The sequence below is a fragment of the Podarcis vaucheri genome (assembly GCF_965113315.1).
Source record: "Podarcis vaucheri genome assembly, chromosome: 16".
Classification (NCBI taxonomy): domain Eukaryota; kingdom Metazoa; phylum Chordata; class Lepidosauria; order Squamata; family Lacertidae; genus Podarcis; species Podarcis vaucheri.
Genome location: NC_138754.1, coordinates 16421092 through 16440185, shown reverse-complemented (window position 1 = coordinate 16440185; position 19094 = coordinate 16421092). Strand labels below are relative to the sequence as shown.

The 19094-nt window shown below is 47.0% G+C and overlaps 1 protein-coding gene across 1 annotated transcript; it reads left to right on the top strand.

The window, feature by feature from the left end:
- Positions 1-6515: 6515 nt before the first annotated feature.
- On the top strand, positions 6516-14027 carry LOC309521317 (uncharacterized protein). The gene is made up of 3 exons (XM_082203684.1): positions 6516-6867; positions 9256-9438; positions 13671-14027. Exons 1-3 carry the CDS (start codon positions 6541-6543, stop codon positions 13782-13784), a joined length of 624 nt encoding a protein of 207 aa, XP_082059810.1. The 5' UTR covers positions 6516-6540; the 3' UTR covers positions 13785-14027.
- The last annotated feature ends 5067 nt before the right edge of the window (positions 14028-19094 follow it).

The following is a 19094-nucleotide window of genomic DNA, read 5'->3' as shown; positions in this document are numbered from 1 at the left end:
AATTTTTTTTTTGGACTATGGCAGGGGTAGGCAACCTAAGGCTTGTGGGCTGGATGCGGCCCAATCGCCTTCTCAATCTGGCCCACGGACGGTCCAGGAATCAGCATGTTTTTACATGAGTAAAATGTGTGATTTTATTTAAATTGCATCTCTGGGTTATTTGTGGGGCATAGGAATTCATTCATCCCCCCCCTAAAAAAATATAGTTCAGCCCACCACATGGTCTGAGGGACGGTGGACCAGCCCCTGCTGAAAAAGGTTGCTGACCCCTGCTCTAGCCTCACATGCACACAGGATCATAGGTTTGGAAGAGACCCACAGGAGGTCTAACTAACACCCACCCACCCTGCCTAAACCTATAACAACAGTTGTGAGTCTAGACTTCTTCCTCACCCTCAAATAGAAAAATTGACCATTTCTCTTGGGGGGTGTGTGTGTGTGTGTGTTTTGGAAGGGTGAAGCAACAGGCTCCACAGACAATCTGGATTATCTACACAATCTTTTCTCTATGTGGGGTATTTAAAACAACTCCTTCTCACAATCCACTTGGAGGCATGCAAAGGGCTCTCACCCTCTCCTCACAGGAGCATGAAGAACCCCAGGACCACTGGAGGAGGAAGAGGGGGGCGGGAGGAGTGCACCGCCCCTGGCAGTGCGATCCCGGTGGGGTTCCATCGCGGCTGCCTCCCCCCCCGCTGGGCACCCCCCCCCCCGCGGGATGCACCCCACACCCCCAGAACACGCGCCCAGCCCCCTTCCTCCCAGCTTGTCATCTCTAGGCTGCAATTCCTTTTCTCCAACATTCTCTCCATGGAAGGCAGCAAGGACACTATCAGCATACTCATCCACGGGTCAGTAGCCTTGGATCTGATGGGGTTAGATCAAGAATGGAAAAAGACCCTTCTGAATCCATCTCCTCCTGTCTCTTTCACCTCTGGAGGGTGGCAATAATCATTCTGTGCACTGTACCTTTCACAGCTGCCTTCGTGTCTTCTGAGGTTGGCAATTGCTGTCCTAGCTCCTCTGACCCAGAATCAGTGTCTAAGCTGAGGGCATGGAAGCAATTTTGCAACTCCAATGACAAAGTGTGGTTTGTGACTGTCCTACGTCTGTGCACCACATTCCTCCAGGGGTTAGACTCTTGCAACGGGCAATCTTTCTCCACCCTGGAGGCACCCCATCTATCTTAGTGCTCAGTCTCAGTCAACTCGGCTCTATCAAGAAACTCTGCAATGTTGCCCTGTTGCTTGAGGTGTGGCTAGGCGGGCCTCCACCAGCTTGCCATTGCTACAAGTGTACTGTTGCTTGTTCTCTGGCAGAATGACAAACATGGCACAGGTGTTATAAGTCACTGCACCAACTCCCTTGCCTGTCTCTGGTCCTATGCATACCAAGAGACAGAATTCTGGGTCTCCCCCTGCTAACTCCTCCCTTGTCAGGCTTGGGAGAATTCTCTCCTCCCCCGGTAGCATCAAGGATCAAGGAAGAAACAAGAAAGTTCGTATTTATGGTTTCATTCAGTCATTGTGATGCAAGACAAAGAATTCAGTCCCTAACTCCATAGTGATGTTGCTCACTCTGAACTCATTCCCTTCTTTCCCCAGCAACAGCCCGTGGCTCTGGGGGGGGGGGGGTGTTCAGGAGTCAAATGTCGTTGAGCCCTCTGGTCTTGAATTCTAATTGAGCGGCGTGTACGCGGGGATGGTGGCTCTTCCATGCTTTCCAAGGATGTCTCTGCCGGCAGTTCTCCCCCACCCTGTCCTTCTCCTAACACCTCATAACTTGGCAGCCCTGGGGTCTGCTGTAAATACACACACACACACACACACACACACACACACACACACACTTTTATTGGTTTTTTTAACATATCATTTCCAACAATCATATAACATAACTTCTTATCTTATACAATATTTTAGACTTCCGTCAACACCTCTGATGATTTTCCATTCTTTATCACTTATTCTGCATTTCTTAATTTCTCTATTACTCTTAATTATCATTAACTAATAATTCTCCCCATAGCCTTTCTTGCAATATTTCAAATAGTCCTCCTTACAAAACTTATTACAGTCCTACTAGCGTAATCCGTTCATTACAGTTACTTTTCAAATAGTTCATATAGTCTTCTAAGAATCTCTGGCCCTGTAGGTTTTGAATCCTTCCTGTTAGTTTAACTAATTCTGCATAGTCCATCAATTTCATCTGCCATTCTTCTTTCGTTGGTAAGTCTTCTTGCTTCCATTTTTGTGCCAATAATATTCTGAGTTCTGCTGTAATTCAAACCTGTCTCCCTTTTCTCTTGAAACTGCTGGAGAAGGTGGGGCGATTCCCCCCTTCCCCTCCTCCTCCGAGGGAAGCAGAGGAGAAGGAGGGGGCGATCCCCAGCCCTCGTCTTCAGTCCAGTCCCTGACACCCCTCAGCCTGGCTTCTTCTCAGCTTTATCTCCTCCCCCTCAGATCCTGTGTCCCCACAGAGCAATCAGGCTCCAAAAGCCACAAGCTCGCTCTTTCAGTCTCCTCCAGCAATTCTTGTCCCCATTTGCGCGCTCTGGCCGCAAGCGCCCAGGATCTTAACGTGACATGTTGATTCCATTTCCCGAATCAGCCTCAGGAAAGTCTGCTTTGCTTTCACCTGGAGATGCCTGAAAGTGAGGCGTTCTGCAAGCCAAGCGTGTGTCCTAGCCAAATCACATTCTAATCTTGCAATTAAGGCTCAAGGAGTGCCGTGTCACACTGCTCAGTGACATTTAGAACCGTTTCCATCAAAGCGATGGAAATGTCAGGCTTATTGTGGCAATAATCCAAAGCTGGCCTCTTTTCAGACATCACCTGACATTTTTCTTGGCCCATGGGGTGTTTGAGAACTGGGTACCATCATTCCACATGGATAATGCTCCTGGCTGGACCTTGCCAAAGAAAACCCTGGTGAGTGAGCTCTTTCAGAATTGCATCTTCCTTGTAAGATGTCCAGAAGCAAAACAAAATAATACAGCTACTGATGACATACCGTAATTGCATCCAGGTGAATGGAAATTTGATGCCCTTGTTCATTTTTTAAATAGCGCTTTATTTCCCCCGTGCTTCGTACGCTGTTTTCTCTTTTGCTGACCTTGGCAGTGAGGGCAGAGGCAGGGAACTGGGTTGGCCAGGGAGCTGGTTAGGAAGAGGGGATGAAGTGAGAGGAGAAGAGGGGGTTGCTGCCTGGAGCAGGACAGGCAGTGGGGCCAGAGGGGCAAGTTAAAGAAAAAACTGAGCTGCCATTCCTGCACTGGAGGGGGTTGGACTAGATGAGCCTTGGAGGTCCCAACTCTACAATTCTATGTGTACAGAGAGGGGAATAAGAGGTTTGGGGGAGTCCTCAGAGAAGGGATAAGGAAGCTGTGATGCCCGCCCCTTTGAGGTTGTTGGACTCCCATCTACTCAGCCGGCAGGACATGGCGGGGATGAGATTTGGAGTCTATCCTGACCTAGATGCAGGATTTGCAATTATGGTAGCATCTACAAGATTACAATGATCCAGAGTACCGGGTTACTCTGCCTCCTGTGATATAGTCGCAGGCGAATCAGAGTGCAAAATCTTCTCTGGCGTCTTGGTGGCACTTTGAACTACAGCTATCCCACTGCTCTCACCATGTGGCATTTGCAATACCCACACAGGCAGCATTAGAAGGAACAAACTTTACTTAGCAGTAGGCTGCGGCTACAAGGCTGTATACAGTGGTACCTCTGGTTACGAACTTAATTCGTTCCAAAGGTCCGTTCTTAACTTGAAACCATTCTTAACCTGAGGTACCACTTTAGCTAATGAGGCCTCCCACTGCTGCTGCGCAATTTCTGTTCTCATCCTGAGGTAAAGTTCTTAACCCGAGGTACTACTTCCGGGTTAGCGGAGTCTGTAACCTGAAGTGTTTGTAACCCGAAGCATCACTGTACAAAAGTTTAACTACTCAGATCTTCTTGGCTTGTCTCACCCACAACTGATCTACACGTCCCTAAATGGCTCAGGACCGCAATACTTCAAGGACCACCTCTTCCCATATGAACCTACCCGGACTCTGAGATCATCTTCTGAGGCCCTCCTTCATGTGCCACCTCCTTGAGATGTCCGGAGGGTGGCAACACGAGAAAGGGCCTTCTCTGCAGTGGCTCCCCACCTGCAGGGGCAGATGAAGGGGGGTGCGGTGGGAGCGGGCCGCCCCAGGTGTCACCACTGAAGGGGCTGACAAAATGCTAGGCGGCACTCGCAGCGGGGCCTGCAGCGCATCTGAGCCACACATCTCTCCTGGGAGTGACGCAGTGGCTTGGGCTCCGCGCTGCCCAAACGGTCTGTCAAACGGCGGCTGTAGGGCGACTGAGTGGGAGGAGGCAAGCAGACTCTGGAGGCCCCATAGAGTGCCCTCCCCTAGCTGGCCCTGCCCCTGGGCGCAGGGCACGCGCGCCACCCCAGGCGCCCGATCGGCTTGCTCCGCCGCTGCCCGTCTGTGGAATGCTCTCCCCAGGGATGTTCGCCTGGTGCCTTCATTATACACCTTTATGTGCCAGGCAAAAACGTTCATTTTAAACCACGACTTTGGTTGATCGGATTTACATCCTATGCCCTTTTAAAATGTGTTGTTTTTTGGGGGAGGGCTATTGGGTTGTTGTTTTTATTTGTATTATGTATTTCGTGATTTTATATCTTGATTTTATTCTGTGAACCGTCCTGAGACTCCCGGGTATAGGGCGGTATATAAATTCAATAAACCACAACAACAACAACCACTTCAAAATCACCTCAATTTCTGCTACCAGGTTTTATCACTTGCAACAGAATTGTCACTCTATAAATGACAGTGAGGGTAACCAGTTTGTGAGAGGGTGTATGATGCTGTGTGGAGGGTGTCAGTTTGAGGACGACCCAAGAGGTCTTCGCCCTAATCTTGGTAAGGGTGGGAAGAGGGGAGAGGGAGACCTTTGTGTGTCCAGATCCCACCATCACGGCCCCAAATCATTTCCTTGAATAAGGAGGAACACTGGCGAGTTTTGAGCCATCTTGTAAATGCCAAGGCTATTTGAAAGAATAAGCACAAACTCCACGGTGCTTGCTAATACTTCATTCTTGAGCCACATTGCTGGGCACTGATTTTCAAGCTAAGCCTCAACTCAGATTTGCACCTTTGGGTTCCCTGAGGAGCTGGGACCCTTTTTCCTCAGGAAAAAGAATGCTCTACCATCCAGTGTAGTTCCTAACACTTGCACTGCAGAGGGCTGGGCCAAATGAACCTTTGGGTTCCCTTCCATCTCTACAATTGTTTGATTCTATGTCAGTTTCCTTGAAGACAGAGGGGGGCAATGCCCGTGTTTTGCTGCTCATTTGGTGGTCCCTGCAGCTGTTGGCAAAAGGCACTTGGGCATCGCTGGAATCAGAGGCTTCCAAAACTTCAGGTTGAAAGATATCAGAGACAAAGGCGAAAGATTTGAAGGCTGATATTATATGTGTGGGTATGATCAGTCTGGCTTTTAAATGCACAGCCCATCCCATTTCTTCCCATTCCCTGGCCCCGACTGCAGACAAAAATGCATTTATTAAGAGAAATTCATGCAAAAATACTGAAGAATTTTCACAAGGGCTTAAAAAACATGCACAAATTGCTGCAAAAAGATTTTGCTGGATTTAAGATTAAAGACAGCTGTCTGTTAATGGACAAACTGACGACAACTGACCAAGATGAAAAAAACACTTCGTTTTGATCTACCTGGCATAGTTTTATAGCCTATGCAACCTTGACAGAGCATGGTTATAGGCCTCCGAGGAGACACGGCGATTTGTGAAATGGTACCTTAGTTTAAAAACAGAAACGACTTAAAAGTTAAATGTAATTAAATAGGCATCTGTTGTGTATTGTTGAGCATTGACTGTTCCTTCTTGTAGAAGTCAGTGAAAACCAGTGCTTTTTTTCTTTTAAAAAAATCTTTAGGGGTGCTCTCATTTTGACTCCAGAAAATCATCATTTTATAGTTCAAATCAGGAAAAATAAATACAGTAAATGGACAAAAGTACAAAGATTCACAAAATGTTTACCCCTGCGTTCCCCTTCCCCCAGAAAAAAGCACTGGTGAAAACAATGAAATATTTGAAATGAAATAAAATAACCCTCTTCTGGGTGTTCATCCTTGGGACGCCCCCTCGCCTCACGGCATCCCAGGGAAGTGGACTGTAGCATCCCGGAGGACTCACTGGGGAGAACAGAGGGCCAAAGAAATAAATCTCCAAGCGCCTGTTTTGATTAGTAGACAGTAGCTTGTTATGAGAGGTATTTGAATCAGAGGAGCGAAAAGGACCTCCCAGAGGCTGAGGTCACAAGCCTGTGCTGGGTTCTCAGACTCAACTCACTTTTCATCTCTCTGATCTGGCAGGTGTGTCTTGGAGGAGGTGGGGTCCTTCCAGTTGGGGTGGGTGGAGCCACTAGGGGGCGGAGCCTCCTCCATCCTTATATCTGTAGGCTTCTTGCCTTCAGCCGGGTAGCCTCTGAGTTCCCAGCCTTTCCTTGCGACAATGACCAGATCCTGGCTGTGTTTGCCGCTGCTCCTCTTGGGAGTCCTGCTCTTGGGTCAGCTGGCATGGGGGGCACAGGAAGAAGAGAATCAGCCGGAATCAGGGGACGAAGGACAGTGGCACTGTTGTCGAGGGCCAGCAGCACGGCCGCTTACATCGGAGGAAGAGTACGAGGAAAGGGCGAAACACGATCGGCTTAGGTTGAAAGATGAAGAGCATGCTCAGTTTCTCAGGGATTACTTCAAGACAAAGATTACAGATTACTTTAATGCGCAGAACCCCAAACATTTCTATAAGCTATACGAGGATGCAGAGTTTAAAATCAAGGTAAGAGGAGCAGGTGGCTGGGAAGCCCCAGGGAGGGGTGTGTGTGTGTGTCGCTCTTTTTTCTTGCTCCCCTTCCCGCAAAAAAAAAAAGTTTGTCCAAATTAAAATACACTTCAATGTTCTATATCTGGACAGGCTTGCCTAAACAAAAAATGCTTTCAGCATGCGCCGGAAAGAATGCAGCAAAGAGAATGCAGCTTGAGATCAAGAGGCAGGGAGTTCCATAGTGTAGGTGCTGCCACTCTAAAATATCAATTTCTTACAGATGGGGAATGAGCACTATGTGGCACCAACTGAAGCAGCCAAGTGGGCACGTATGGGGTAAGGCGATCTCGCCAGTAAACTGACCCCATTCACACCATTAACAGTTGAAAAATCAGCAACTAGTGCAAATATCTGAGCACCAGCGTCGTGGTGACAGGGCCTCACTCCTGTCAGCAATCGTGCTGCAGTATTCTGCACTAACTTCTGGATCAAGCGGAAGAGGTGCCCCACACAGAGTGCATTGCAGTAATCCGGTCTCAAAGTCACCAGTGCATGAACTACTGTCAGGCCTTCCTGGTCCAGAAATGGTTGTAGCTGGACCACAGTCACAGCTGGTAAAAGGCAATTCCGGCCACTGAGGCTACCTTCAGCTGGGAATACAGCTGGTCTGACTTGTGTATGTTCTGGGGTTCATGGGGTTCCCTTCAACTCCCAGTCCCAGAACATCTGCAGATGTTGCTAGATGCCCAGCATTGCTGACCATTAGCCATTCTGGCTACTGAATCTGCTGGTGTCCAAAAACATCTCGAGGGCCACCGAAATTCCCCGCTCCTCTTTTCTGATTCCTTGGTAGGTCTCTCTCTAGTTCTGATGCACCCGCCCTGCCCTGGTCTCCTCCTTCTGCTTGCTCAAATACCAATTAACAAAAAAGAAAAAAACAACATTAGTTTTAGAAATATTTTTACAGGTATTTGGAGTGATTAAAATATATATATATTCCTTTTGTGCAAATGAAACATATCAGATGGTAGATAGATATGGTAGATGATAGATAGATAGATGATGCAATGGTCCCAATTCTGTGGAAAGGGAACTGCAATTTCATGGGTGGGCTTAATAATGGAGAACCATGACTGGGCAGCTCCAGGAGTCGTCCCCCATCCCCCCGCCATCTGAGAACATCAAGTGAGTTTTTTGTTTTGTTTTTATAAATTGCAACCTCCAGCTTTTGGTTTTCTCTCCATAGGATTTGAGGGACTTGTGCAAAAATTTCTCCTGCCTCTACCCACTAGGCTGGTGGGCCACAGAGGAACAGGCCCAGGAACTGGGGGTGGGATGGGGAGGGGGAAGGCCTTGCTCCCAGTTTCTAAAAGGGAAGGGCCTCCTGAGGGGACTGTGCCTGAGAACCTACATCTTCTGATCTGGCCCCCATAAGCCACAGGCTGAAAGGTGAAGGCTGCTGTGAAGAGCTGGGTGAGACAATATTAAGGCAAAAGAAAAGCTTTGCGTGTGCTTTGAGGAGCCCTTCCTCACTTATGTATGTTCTCAGGCTTGGGCCCTCACCTTTGAAGCAGCTACTGGGATTCGGTTGAACTAGCCCTGGCTTAACACAACATTTCACATCGAGAACAGGAAGGCTTGAAATGTCTCCCTTTCTTGGAAGTTGGAAATGTGAAACAACACCTACAATAATAGACTGGCAATTACTCATGCTAGAGTAGAGGACTTTCACACAAGGAGAAGGGGACGACAGAGGATGAGATGGTTGGATGGATGGTGTTCTTGAAGCTACCAGCATGAGTTTGATCAAACTTCAGGAGGCAGTGGAGGACAGAAGTGCCTGGCGTGCTCTGGTCCATGGGGTCACGAAGAGTTGGACCCGACTAAATGACTAAACAACAAAGAGTACTTTCAATTAGCAAAGCTGACCGGAAAAGTCAGAGGAGCCACAAATCAAAAAATATTCAGAGAATGGAGACTATTCAAAGAATATATAAGATTATATTGTAGTAATGACATTATCCTAGCAGAACTGAATGATACTTGTCTATAATAAACAAATGGAATAAATATACTGGATGAATATACAGGAAAAGTTACAAAACAAACTGTGCGATAAAATTAAGACAATAGAAAAAAGTACAACGAGAACGACTGGAAGTTTCTTTCAGAAGACTTTATTAGAAAAGACAGGATGTTATAACCAATATTTATTTCTGATTGTTAACTCTTTTTTGCTTTTTATTTTTATTTTATTTATCTTTTTTCTATTATATTTTAAATTCTATTATATGTTTAATTTTGATGTAACTGTCTGTAATATATATGTAAGATAATATTTTAAATCAATAAAGAAGAATTTAAAAAAAGTAATAATGAAATGTCTCTCCTTCTTGGCTTCAGGACGCCCCTGGGTTCATAATGGAATTCACAGTGTATATGGTGAAGACCAATTGCACAAGGGATGACGAGGAGCTTCTTAGACCGTCGCCACGCGGCCGCATCAGGCATTATGACTACATGGGTGAGTCGTCGTCAGCAGAAGATCTGTCGGACTGCCATCCTCTGTCCGATGAAGAGGAGGAGGTGAGAGAACAACCAGTTTTGTTCCACATTTCTTTTTCTTTTCTGTCAAATAATTTTTATTAGTTTTCCAAGTTTTTAACATGTCAGTGTTAAATTACATCAAATGTAATACAATTTTTCCACTGCCTTCCCACTCTTCTTTGTAGATGTGTCCCTTCTTTCCTCTATTTACTGCTTTATATTGCATATTTCTTTCCAATTCACATTCCATTACTTATATTTAACATTAAATTCCACATTTTAAAATTTAATTTCCCTCCTTTCTCTCGGCTGCCTATTTATCCATTCCGGCTTGTATATTTTCTTATTCCCTTAAAAACAAAAAACAAATGAGGTTACCCAACCCTTTGCCTCCCCACCTTAAATCATTACTTGTTGTCTTAGTATTATTTCTTTCTCTTCATCTTGTTTGTGTGTAAAATCTGGATCTATCCTTCCCACTGTTGTTCCCCTTTTGCCATATCCATTCCCTGTCCAGGTTGCATTGTTGTATAAGTTCCCATTTCCACCACAGCGTTTCCACTCCACCATCCATGGTTTTGAAGGACAACCATCTGGCAAGCTCTAATCAGGAAGCTTTTTCCTACAAACAATGCCAATGAAACCAGCCAGCAAAGCCAGGGGAGGTGGACCATAATTCCTTGCGAACTTCAAAACACAGAGTTTGTTTCCCTGTTCTATGTTTCATTAAAGTTATGTGGAGACTTTGACTCGATTTTGGGCAGATGCACTCTGTACAGTGGTACCTCGGGTTACAGACGCTTCAGGTTACAGACTCTGCTAACCCAGAAATAGTACCTCAGGTTAAGAACTTTGCTTCAGGATGAGAACAGATATCGCGCGGCGGCAGCAGGAGGCCCCATTAGCTAAAGTGGTACCTCAGGTTAAGAACAGTTTCAGGTTAAGAACGGACCTCCGGAAGTTCTTAACCCAAGGTACCACTGTATATTCGAAGCGTATTTGATGTGCATTGAAAGAGCACAACTTGCCTTCCCCTCCCCCAAGTGTCACAGGAACTGTAGTTCATTAAGGGTGCTGGAAATGGGTGCCTCTGTGAAAAGGAAACTACAATTCCCAGAATTCTCTTGGGGAAGAGAGTGGATAGAGAAAAAAGCTTCTCTCCCTCTCTCCTAACACTAGAACTCATGGAAATCACCATGAAGCTGAATGTTGAAAGATTTGGGACAGAGAGAAGAAAACACTTGTTAAACTGGGGAACTCCCTCCCACATTAGTCTTGATGATGGCCACCATCTTGGAAGGCTCTAAAAGAGGATTAGACGAATCTGTGGAGGAACAGGCGGTCAGTGGCTACTAGTCACAGTGGTTATGCTCTGCCAAAGGGGCCCCATCTAGGCCATCAGCCTATTCCTACAGTGGCCTACTGGATGTTTCTTCTGGGAAGCTGACAAGGCAGGAAGACCTGAGCACCACAGCACTGTCCCCACTTATGATTCCCAGCAGCCGATGTTCAGAGGAGGGGAAACAGCCATTGTAGCTAATGGCTACCAAGTTGGGATGAGGCTTCTTCATCAGGTTTTGGAGTTTCCAGAGACCCTTATTTTTTCTGCCCCTGCAGCAGTGGCGTAGCGTGGGTTGTCAGCACCCGGGGCAAGGCAAGTAATTTGCGCTCCCTAACCCGTGGATTTGCACCCCCTAACCCGTGGATTTGCGCCCCCTAACCCTAACTCCCAGATGTTGCGCCCGGTGCGGCCGGCCCCCCCCTGCACCCCCCACGCTACGCCACTGCCCTGCAGGCAGTTGATTGCCAGGAAAACCCAGCAGCGTACAGTCACAGATCAGCTATGATTCAGGACCCTGGACAGGTCCAAGAGGCTAAGGGAAGGACAATAAAGATGTTAACCTCTGCGGGCAGTAGAGCAGGGGTCAGCAAACATTTTCAGCAGGGGGTCGGTCCACTGTACCTCAGACCTTATGGGGGCCGGACTATATTTGGGGGGAAATAAATGAATGAATTCCTATGCCCCACAAATAACCCAGAGATGCATTTTAAATAAAAGCACACATTCTACTCAATAATAATAATAATAATAAATTTTATTTATATCCCGCCCTCCCCAGCCGTAGCCGGGTTCAGGGCGGCTGACAACAATAAAAATAGTACAAGATTTTAAAAACATTTCATTATAAAAATTAATTAAAATCAAATTGTTGGCAACCATTAAGCTAAAATTCTGTGGAGATTGCCAAAGGAGGGAGTCAGGCTGCGCCCTGACCAAAAGCCTGGTGGAACAGCTCTGTCTTGCAGGCCCTGCGGAAAGATGTCAGGTCCCGCAGGGCCCTAGTCTCTTGTGACAGAGTGTTCCACCAGATTGGAGCCGCAGCTGAAAAAGCCCTGGCTCTAGTTGAGGCCAGCCTAACCTCTCTGAGGCCTGGGACCTTCAGGATGTTTTTATTTGAAGACCGTAAGTTCCTCTGTGGGACACACCAAGGGAGGCGGTCCCATAGGTACGAGGGTCCTTTTACTCATGTGAAAACACCAGGCAGGCCCCACAAATATGGTAACCCAGAGATGTATTTTAAATACAGAGGTTAACATTTTAAACGGCCTCGGTCCAGTATATCTGAAGGAGCATCTCCACCCCCATCGTTCTACCCGGACACTGAGGTACAGCACCGAGGGCCTTCTGGCGGTTCCCTCACTGCAAGAAGCCAAGTTACAGGGAACCAGGCAGAGGGCCTTCTCGGTAGTGGCGCCTTCCCTGTGGAACGCCCTCCCACCAGATGTCAAAGAGAACAACAACTACCAGACTTTTAGAAGACATCTGAAGGCAGCCCTGTTTAGGGAAGCTTTTAATGTTTGATGTATTACAGTATTTTATACTCCTTTGGAAGCCGCCCAGAGTGGCTGGGGAAACCCAGCCAGATGGGCGGGGTATAAATAATAAATTATTATTATTATTATTATTATTATAAATAAAAGGATACTTTCTACTCATGTAAAAACACCCTGATTCCTGGACTGTCCATGGGCCAGATTTGGAAGGCGATTGGGCCAGATCCGGCCCCTGGGCCTTAGTTTGCCTACCCATGCAGTAGAGCCTGCTGAATCAAGCCAGTGGCCCACCTAGTCCAGCATCCTGTTCTCACAGAGGCCAACCAGATTCCTCAAAGGGAAACCCCCAAGCGAGACAAGAGCAAATTCCAGCAGCTGGTATTCAGAAGCATTGCTGCCTCCCACCATAGAGGCAGGGCAGAGCCATTCTGGCTAGTAGCTATCAGTAGCCTTCTCCGCCATGAACCAGCTGAAGCCTTATATAGGCTGAAATGGTCTGGCATGTGGCAAGTTTCCACTCCCCCTGCCCCATTTTGTTGTTTTTAGTTTTTAAATATTACATGCATTTCATTCTTTATCCCACCTTTTCCTCCAAGCAGCTCAAAGTGGCATACATGGTTCTGCTGCTCCTCATTTTATCTTCACAACAACCTTGCGAGGAAGGTTAGGCTGAGATTTTTTTGAAAATCTGAGACTGGAAACTCCCCCAGAGCACCTCTTCCTGGTGGCAAAAGCTGTGCTTAATACCAAATTATAACTGACCAAATGCCACTCAAAGGTTGCCCTGAAAAAAATCAGCTGTTGCTGGAGCCCAGCTCCCTCTGCCTAATGTTAAGGCTGGCCCAGGTCAGCTTTATTGATCTGACGATTTGTTGAGAGGGTTAAGGACCCTTGAGTCATGGCTGGAGAATGCTGTCCTCCCCTCCCTCTGATTCCTGGGACTTGACCGGTCATCGCTCTGCAAATATTCACATTCACACTGCTGGGTTTGTTTCATCTGTTTGCTTTTTGCAACTCTTAAACGTATATAAGCCAGAACGCTTCTTTTAAAAACCAGAGTACATATTTCCCGAGTGCCAAATGCTGCACCCAGGATCCCTGCCTGTGTTTGCTGTGTGTAGTCATGAATCATAGAGTTGGAAGGGTTCCCCAAGGGTCATCTAGTCCAACTCCCTGCAATGCAGGAATCACAACTGAAGAATCCCTGACAAGTGGCCATCTGACCTCTGCTTTCAAAGCTCCAACGAAGGGGAGTCCTCCATCTCCCAAGGGAGCCCAAATCTACGCAACCCTTTCTGCCATGTTCTCAGGGAGAGCCCTGATAGGGCTTGTCTTTAAGAGAAGAGTGGAGGCATATTGAAATGAATAAAAACAGGCCCTCCCAGACTGACATATTTGTTCCTTTTGTTTCTGCCTTCTTCTCCTTCTGCTTTCAGATCCAGAAATGCACGTTTTCAATGTATGTTGGCGGACAAGGCGGAGGGGGACGACACCATGTCGTTGGTCATCGCTGCAGAGAAGTGAAAATTGTTGAAGAAAGTGAAGATTGAAGCCTCTGCCTCCTTTCCAGACGCTGCCGCCAGCCAATTGTGGGGTGGGGGAAGGAGAAATCCCCCCTCCGATTGGTCCACTCCTTTCCTTCCACGGCTGCAACACAATCACTTAGAAGCAAACCTGGTGTCCAAGTCCAGCGCAGTCCCCTCCTCCCCGTAGACACTCTGATAGATCTCCCCCCCCCCGCCTCTGTTTTCCACTGTTCTGAAATAGGATAATAAAATTAACTTGCACAAGCATTGCCATGTGACTTGACAGCTCTGTCTGTTTGTCCAATTTAAACACCTGTGTCTTAATGAAATCGTAGAGTTGGAAGGGATGCCCCCCTACAATCACAGCTAAAAAAATATCCCTGCGTGGCAGCTAGGAGCCCTGCCACACAATCAGCAGAATCAGTGTGGGAAATCGGACCATTGAATATTTCCCCCTCTAAAAGGAAGGAAGCTGATGAGGGCAGAGGAAAGAAAAAACCTCTTCAACTCCACCTCCCTGACATGATAGATTTCATATGTGCAAGGGGCTGGCGGCACAGGGGACTTTTCCAAGGCAGGACCACTGGGTGGGATGCTGAGATGGGACAGTCCCAACATGGCGAAATATTCTGCCAAAGGTGTCACAAATGGAGCAGCCGGTCTCTGCCACATGGGCAGCTGTGGAAGTTCTTCCGGTGCCTCTGCCCTGTTTTTGGCATTGGCCAGACCTGGACCCGGTGGATGAACTGAAAGCCATCATGACGGTGTAGCTGAAGGGAGGAAAGGGAAGCTGGGGGAGAGGCATAAGGGCAAAAGAAGAGCCTGCTGGATCAGGCCAAAGGGGGCACACTAGTGCAGCATCCTGTTCTCTCAGGGGCCAACCAGAGAGCCCCAAAGGGATGCCCACACCAATGGGTGGGGCAAGCAAGCATCCACTGTAAGGAGCATTCTGGTTTTGTCCACAGTCTGGCGTGAATGTGCCCATCGCATTCACACACAGACACCGCCCAGAACGTGGATTTGTGGATTAAGCTGAGTAACTGGCAAACTGGCCCATGCGGGATCTGTTCTGTACAGTGGTACCTTGGGTTAAGTACTTAATTTGTTCTGGAGGTCCGTAATTAACTTGAAACTGTTCTTAACCTGAAGCACCACTTTAGCTAATGGGGCCTCCTGCTGCTGTTGCGCTGCCGGAGCACGATTTCTGTTCTCATCCTGAAGCAAAGTTCTTAAACTGAAGCACTATTTCTGGGTTAGCAGAGTCTGTAACCTGAAACGTATGTAACCTGAAGCGTATGTAACCTGAGGTACCACTGTACTTACAAGGTTGGCTGAGGGCTGCCTCTTTTTTTCACGTTTTACGACCTTCTTAGAGCAGCTGATACCTCCCTCAGGGCAGGAGGCAGCCATCTTTATCTCTCACAATCTTCCTCATATCATTACAAGGACATTGGACAGGGGCAGCCATCTTGTTCCCCATGCAGTTTCCCAGGTAGGGGCAGCTTGTGATGACCTGCAGCCACTTCCTGGGAGCATCTTAAAATAGCTTCCTCCACCCCCATGTGCCAGAAGGAAGGAAATATTAACTGCTTTAAGCAGCTGTGAAAGGTGGAAGGAAGGAAGGAAGGAAGGAAGGATCACTTGGATAGAGTCATAAATACTTGCGGGGGGGGGGGTGGATTTCAAGTCTCTACTTGAACCTGAATATGCAGCAAACCATATAGTCACTATTGTGCTCCTTTGTTTGGTGAGGAAATAATACGGTCTCACTTTTCAGTAGTTTTAGCCAACAAACAAAGTCTTAGCAATGATTGGCACTATTTCGACAAAGTCTCAGGTGACACACCTGTCTGTCTACTCCAAAGGAAAAGGCAGCCTTGAAAACCAGATCTTTCTAATTCATGTTTAGTGTTGGATGAACCTGTCCATTTTGGTTTTTCTCAGTTTCTCATTTTCCTGACGAATCTTCAGTTCGTTTTGCCACATTCCTGCCTGGGATTTGAGGTGCTAAAATAAAAGTTCTCACGGAAATTCATCCACAATTAAGTACACATTTCTCCTATTTAAATATATTTGCAATTCATTTCCCTAAACATAACATGCTTTTTTGTATGTTATTTTCACTAATGTATGCCTTATCGTACCGGGACACGGGTGGCACTGTGGGTTAAACCACAGAGCCTAGAGCTTGCTGATCAGAAGGTTGGCGGTTCGAATCCCTGCGACGGGGTGAGCTCCCATTGCTCGGTCCCTGCTCCTGCCAACCTAGCAGTTCGAAAGCACATCAAAGTGCAAGTAGATAACTAGGTACTGCTCCAGCGGAAAGGTAAACGGCATTTCCATGTGCTGCTCTGGTTCACCAGAAGCGGCTTAGTCATGCTGGCCACATGACCCGGAAGCTGTACACCAGCTCCCTTGGCCAATAAAGCGAGATGAATGCCACAACCCCAGAGTCGGTCATGACTGGATCTAATGGTCAGGGGTCCCTTTACCTTTATACCTTATCATGACCACTTTCCTCTAAGCACATACCTTTTCCTACATATTTTTTGTTAGAAAGCTGCATTGCAAAATTTGGAGAAGCATGAATTTCAAAATGGTTGTCTTTTGGGGGCTTTATGTCCTGCTTCAGGTAGTGTGAATTAATCAGGTTTGCATTAAAATGTGAGCTGAACCAAATTTCTCCACTATCCCTCCTTCAGGCCTCTTGTTTCACACAACACAGAATTAATTTCATTGTGAGCTCATGAGGCTTTGTGCATAAAAGTGAGTCAACGGCTTGAAAGACTAACAAGAAAAAGAAGGTGCAGTGCTCAGGTGCCCCACTTTGGCTTGTACAGTGGTACCTTGGGTTACATACGCTTCAGGTTACATATGCTTCAGGTTACAGACGCCGCTAACCCAGAAATAGTACCTCGGGTTAAGAACTTTGCTTCAGGATGAGAACAGAAATCCTGCAGCGGTGGTGCAGCGGCAGCAAGAGGCCCCATTAGCTAAAGTGGTGTTTCAGGTTAAGAACGGACCTCTGGAATGAATTAAGTACTTAACCCAAGGTACTACTGTATTCAGCTTCTGCTTCCCCAGCAAAGACCCACTGAAATTAAACTATGGAACTCACTGCCACAGGAGGCAGTGATGGCCACCACTTGGAGCACTGGACAAATTCATGGAGGAGAGGGTTGTTGATGGCTACTAGTCATGATGGCTCAGCTCTGCCTCTTAGGCAGCAATGCTTCTGAATACCAGTTTCTAGAAGTCACCGGAGGGGAGAGGGATCTTGTGTTCAGGTCCTGCTTTCTGTTTTCCCACCAGCATCTGGTTGGCCACTGTGATGCTGCGCTAGGGCCATTGGCCTGATCCAGCAGGGCTCTTCTTATCTTCTTATGGAACCTCCAGGTCCAGAGGAGTCTATCTGAGATTCCTAGATGAACCATCTTTTTTAAGTAGACTTACGCCTGTTGTGGATATCAGACCACAAGATGATCAAAGAGTCATAGACTTGGAAGGAAGCCATCATCTGAAATGACCTCACTTTATTTTCTGATAATGCACATATCAGGAGAGTCACGTTGCCCATCAATGCCATGGGTGGTCTGAACATTGCGCAAAGTGCAAAATATTTACACAGAAGTTGGCACACAGCAAGGCCATGGGTCTTTCCCTCAAATAGACTGGAAGTTGCAAGAAGATTGCAACAGATTTGCCCTTTTAAAACCACCTTATCTGGCTGTTATCTCGCCTTATTGGCAATCTGTGGTTACGCCTGTTAGAACATATTTGCACAACTTTATTTACCTATTGTTTTTATCACACCTTTTCCTCTAAAGATCTCCAGGTGAGTTGCATGATTCTCCCCCTCCTCATTTAATCTCCACAACAACAACCTTGCAAGTAGGTTAGGCTTAGAGAAAGCGACTGGCCCAAGGTCAGCCAGTGAATTTCATAGTTGAGAGTTGATGGGGATTCAAAATGAAGTTTGACGCACTTTCCCCAAGCCCCACAGAGAGATGAAATCAGGTGGATGATGAAAGGTGAGGTCAAGGTTACAGATCTGCCATCTCAGCGAAGCTGCCACTTAATAAAGCAATCACCTTTTCAGGAGCTCACATGAAACCAAAAGGTGCCAATATTATTAGTTTATTGGGACATTTAAAAATAACAATCCAAAGCTGGCCCATCACTCGAGATCACCTGAGCTCTCACCTGGCCCCTGAGATGTTTGCTAAGCAGGTACTTCTGAAGTATTTGAAAAACGCCCTGTACAAAGTCCTTGCCAACTAAAACCCTGATAAACTGACCCTTTCAGAATGGGACCTTTCTATCAATTGTTTAAAAGTCTATAAAAACAACATTGTTATCACCAACCTCATTTCCATTCCGGTGACTTGGATGTTGATGTTCTTCCATGGGCTTTTTTAATAGCGCTTGACTTCCCCTGTGTTTTGCACTTATGGCAGTTGCTGACCTTGGCAGGAGCTGTGTGGTCAGAAGCAGGGGACTGGGTGGGCCAGGGAGCTGGCTAGGATGAGGACACAGGGTTGGGGGATGAAGCGAGGGGAGCAGAGAGGAGCTCTTGCTGGATGAGGGGCAGGGTGAGTTGGGGGGGGGGAGAAACCCTGGGATCAAAGCTTCCAAGTAGCACCAGCTTCTGGGGACTAGTTGCGATTCCTGCATTGCAGGGGGTTGGACTAGACAACGCTTTGGGGCCTTTTTCACCTTTACTATTCTATTCTATTGGTTGCAACTAGGGCCAGGGCCTTTTCAGTACTGGCCCTGACTTGGTGGAATGCTCTGTCACAAGAGACTAGGGCCTTGCGGGACCTGACATCTTTCCGCAGGGCCTGCAAGACAGAGCTGTTCCGCCTGGCCTTCGGTTTGGACTCAGTCTGACCCTTATGTTTCCCTCCCCTTATGGTTTTGATGAGGCTGCATTTTAAATTGCATTTTAACCTGTATTTTAAATTGCCCCCCCCCCTTATGTTTTTACTGTAATTCTACTGTTGTTAGCTGCCCTGAGCCTGGCTCTGGCCGGGGAGGGCAGGGTATAAATAAAATTATTCATTATTATTATTATTATTTGCTAGTATTTCCCAGTCTCTGGATGTGTGCACACAGCTGCCCTCCGGTTGGGGATGCTGGACAATTCTGGCTTTCTATTTCCCCCCAAATCCTACAGTTAATGTATAATGGCTAAGACTGAGCCATCCACCGCAAAACTCCAAGTTAGGCAGGCTGTTGTTTCCTCCCTCCTCAACAGGATAATAATTCAAGCCGACCTCACAGGTTTATTGTAAGGCAAAGGCAGCTAATCAATCTGCCCCACCCTTCTCAACC

Excerpts from the sequence above, each read along its gene's own strand:
- LOC309521317 (XM_082203684.1), top strand. The coding sequence starts at position 6,541 with ATGACCAGATCCTGGCTGTGTTTGCCGCTGCTCCTCTTGGGAGTCCTG. Across the intron at positions 6,868-9,255 it reads ATGCAGAGTTTAAAATCAAG|GACGCCCCTGGGTTCATAAT; the intron begins GTAAGAGGAGCA and ends TCTTGGCTTCAG. Across the intron at positions 9,439-13,670 it reads TGTCCGATGAAGAGGAGGAG|ATCCAGAAATGCACGTTTTC; the intron begins GTGAGAGAACAA and ends TTCTGCTTTCAG.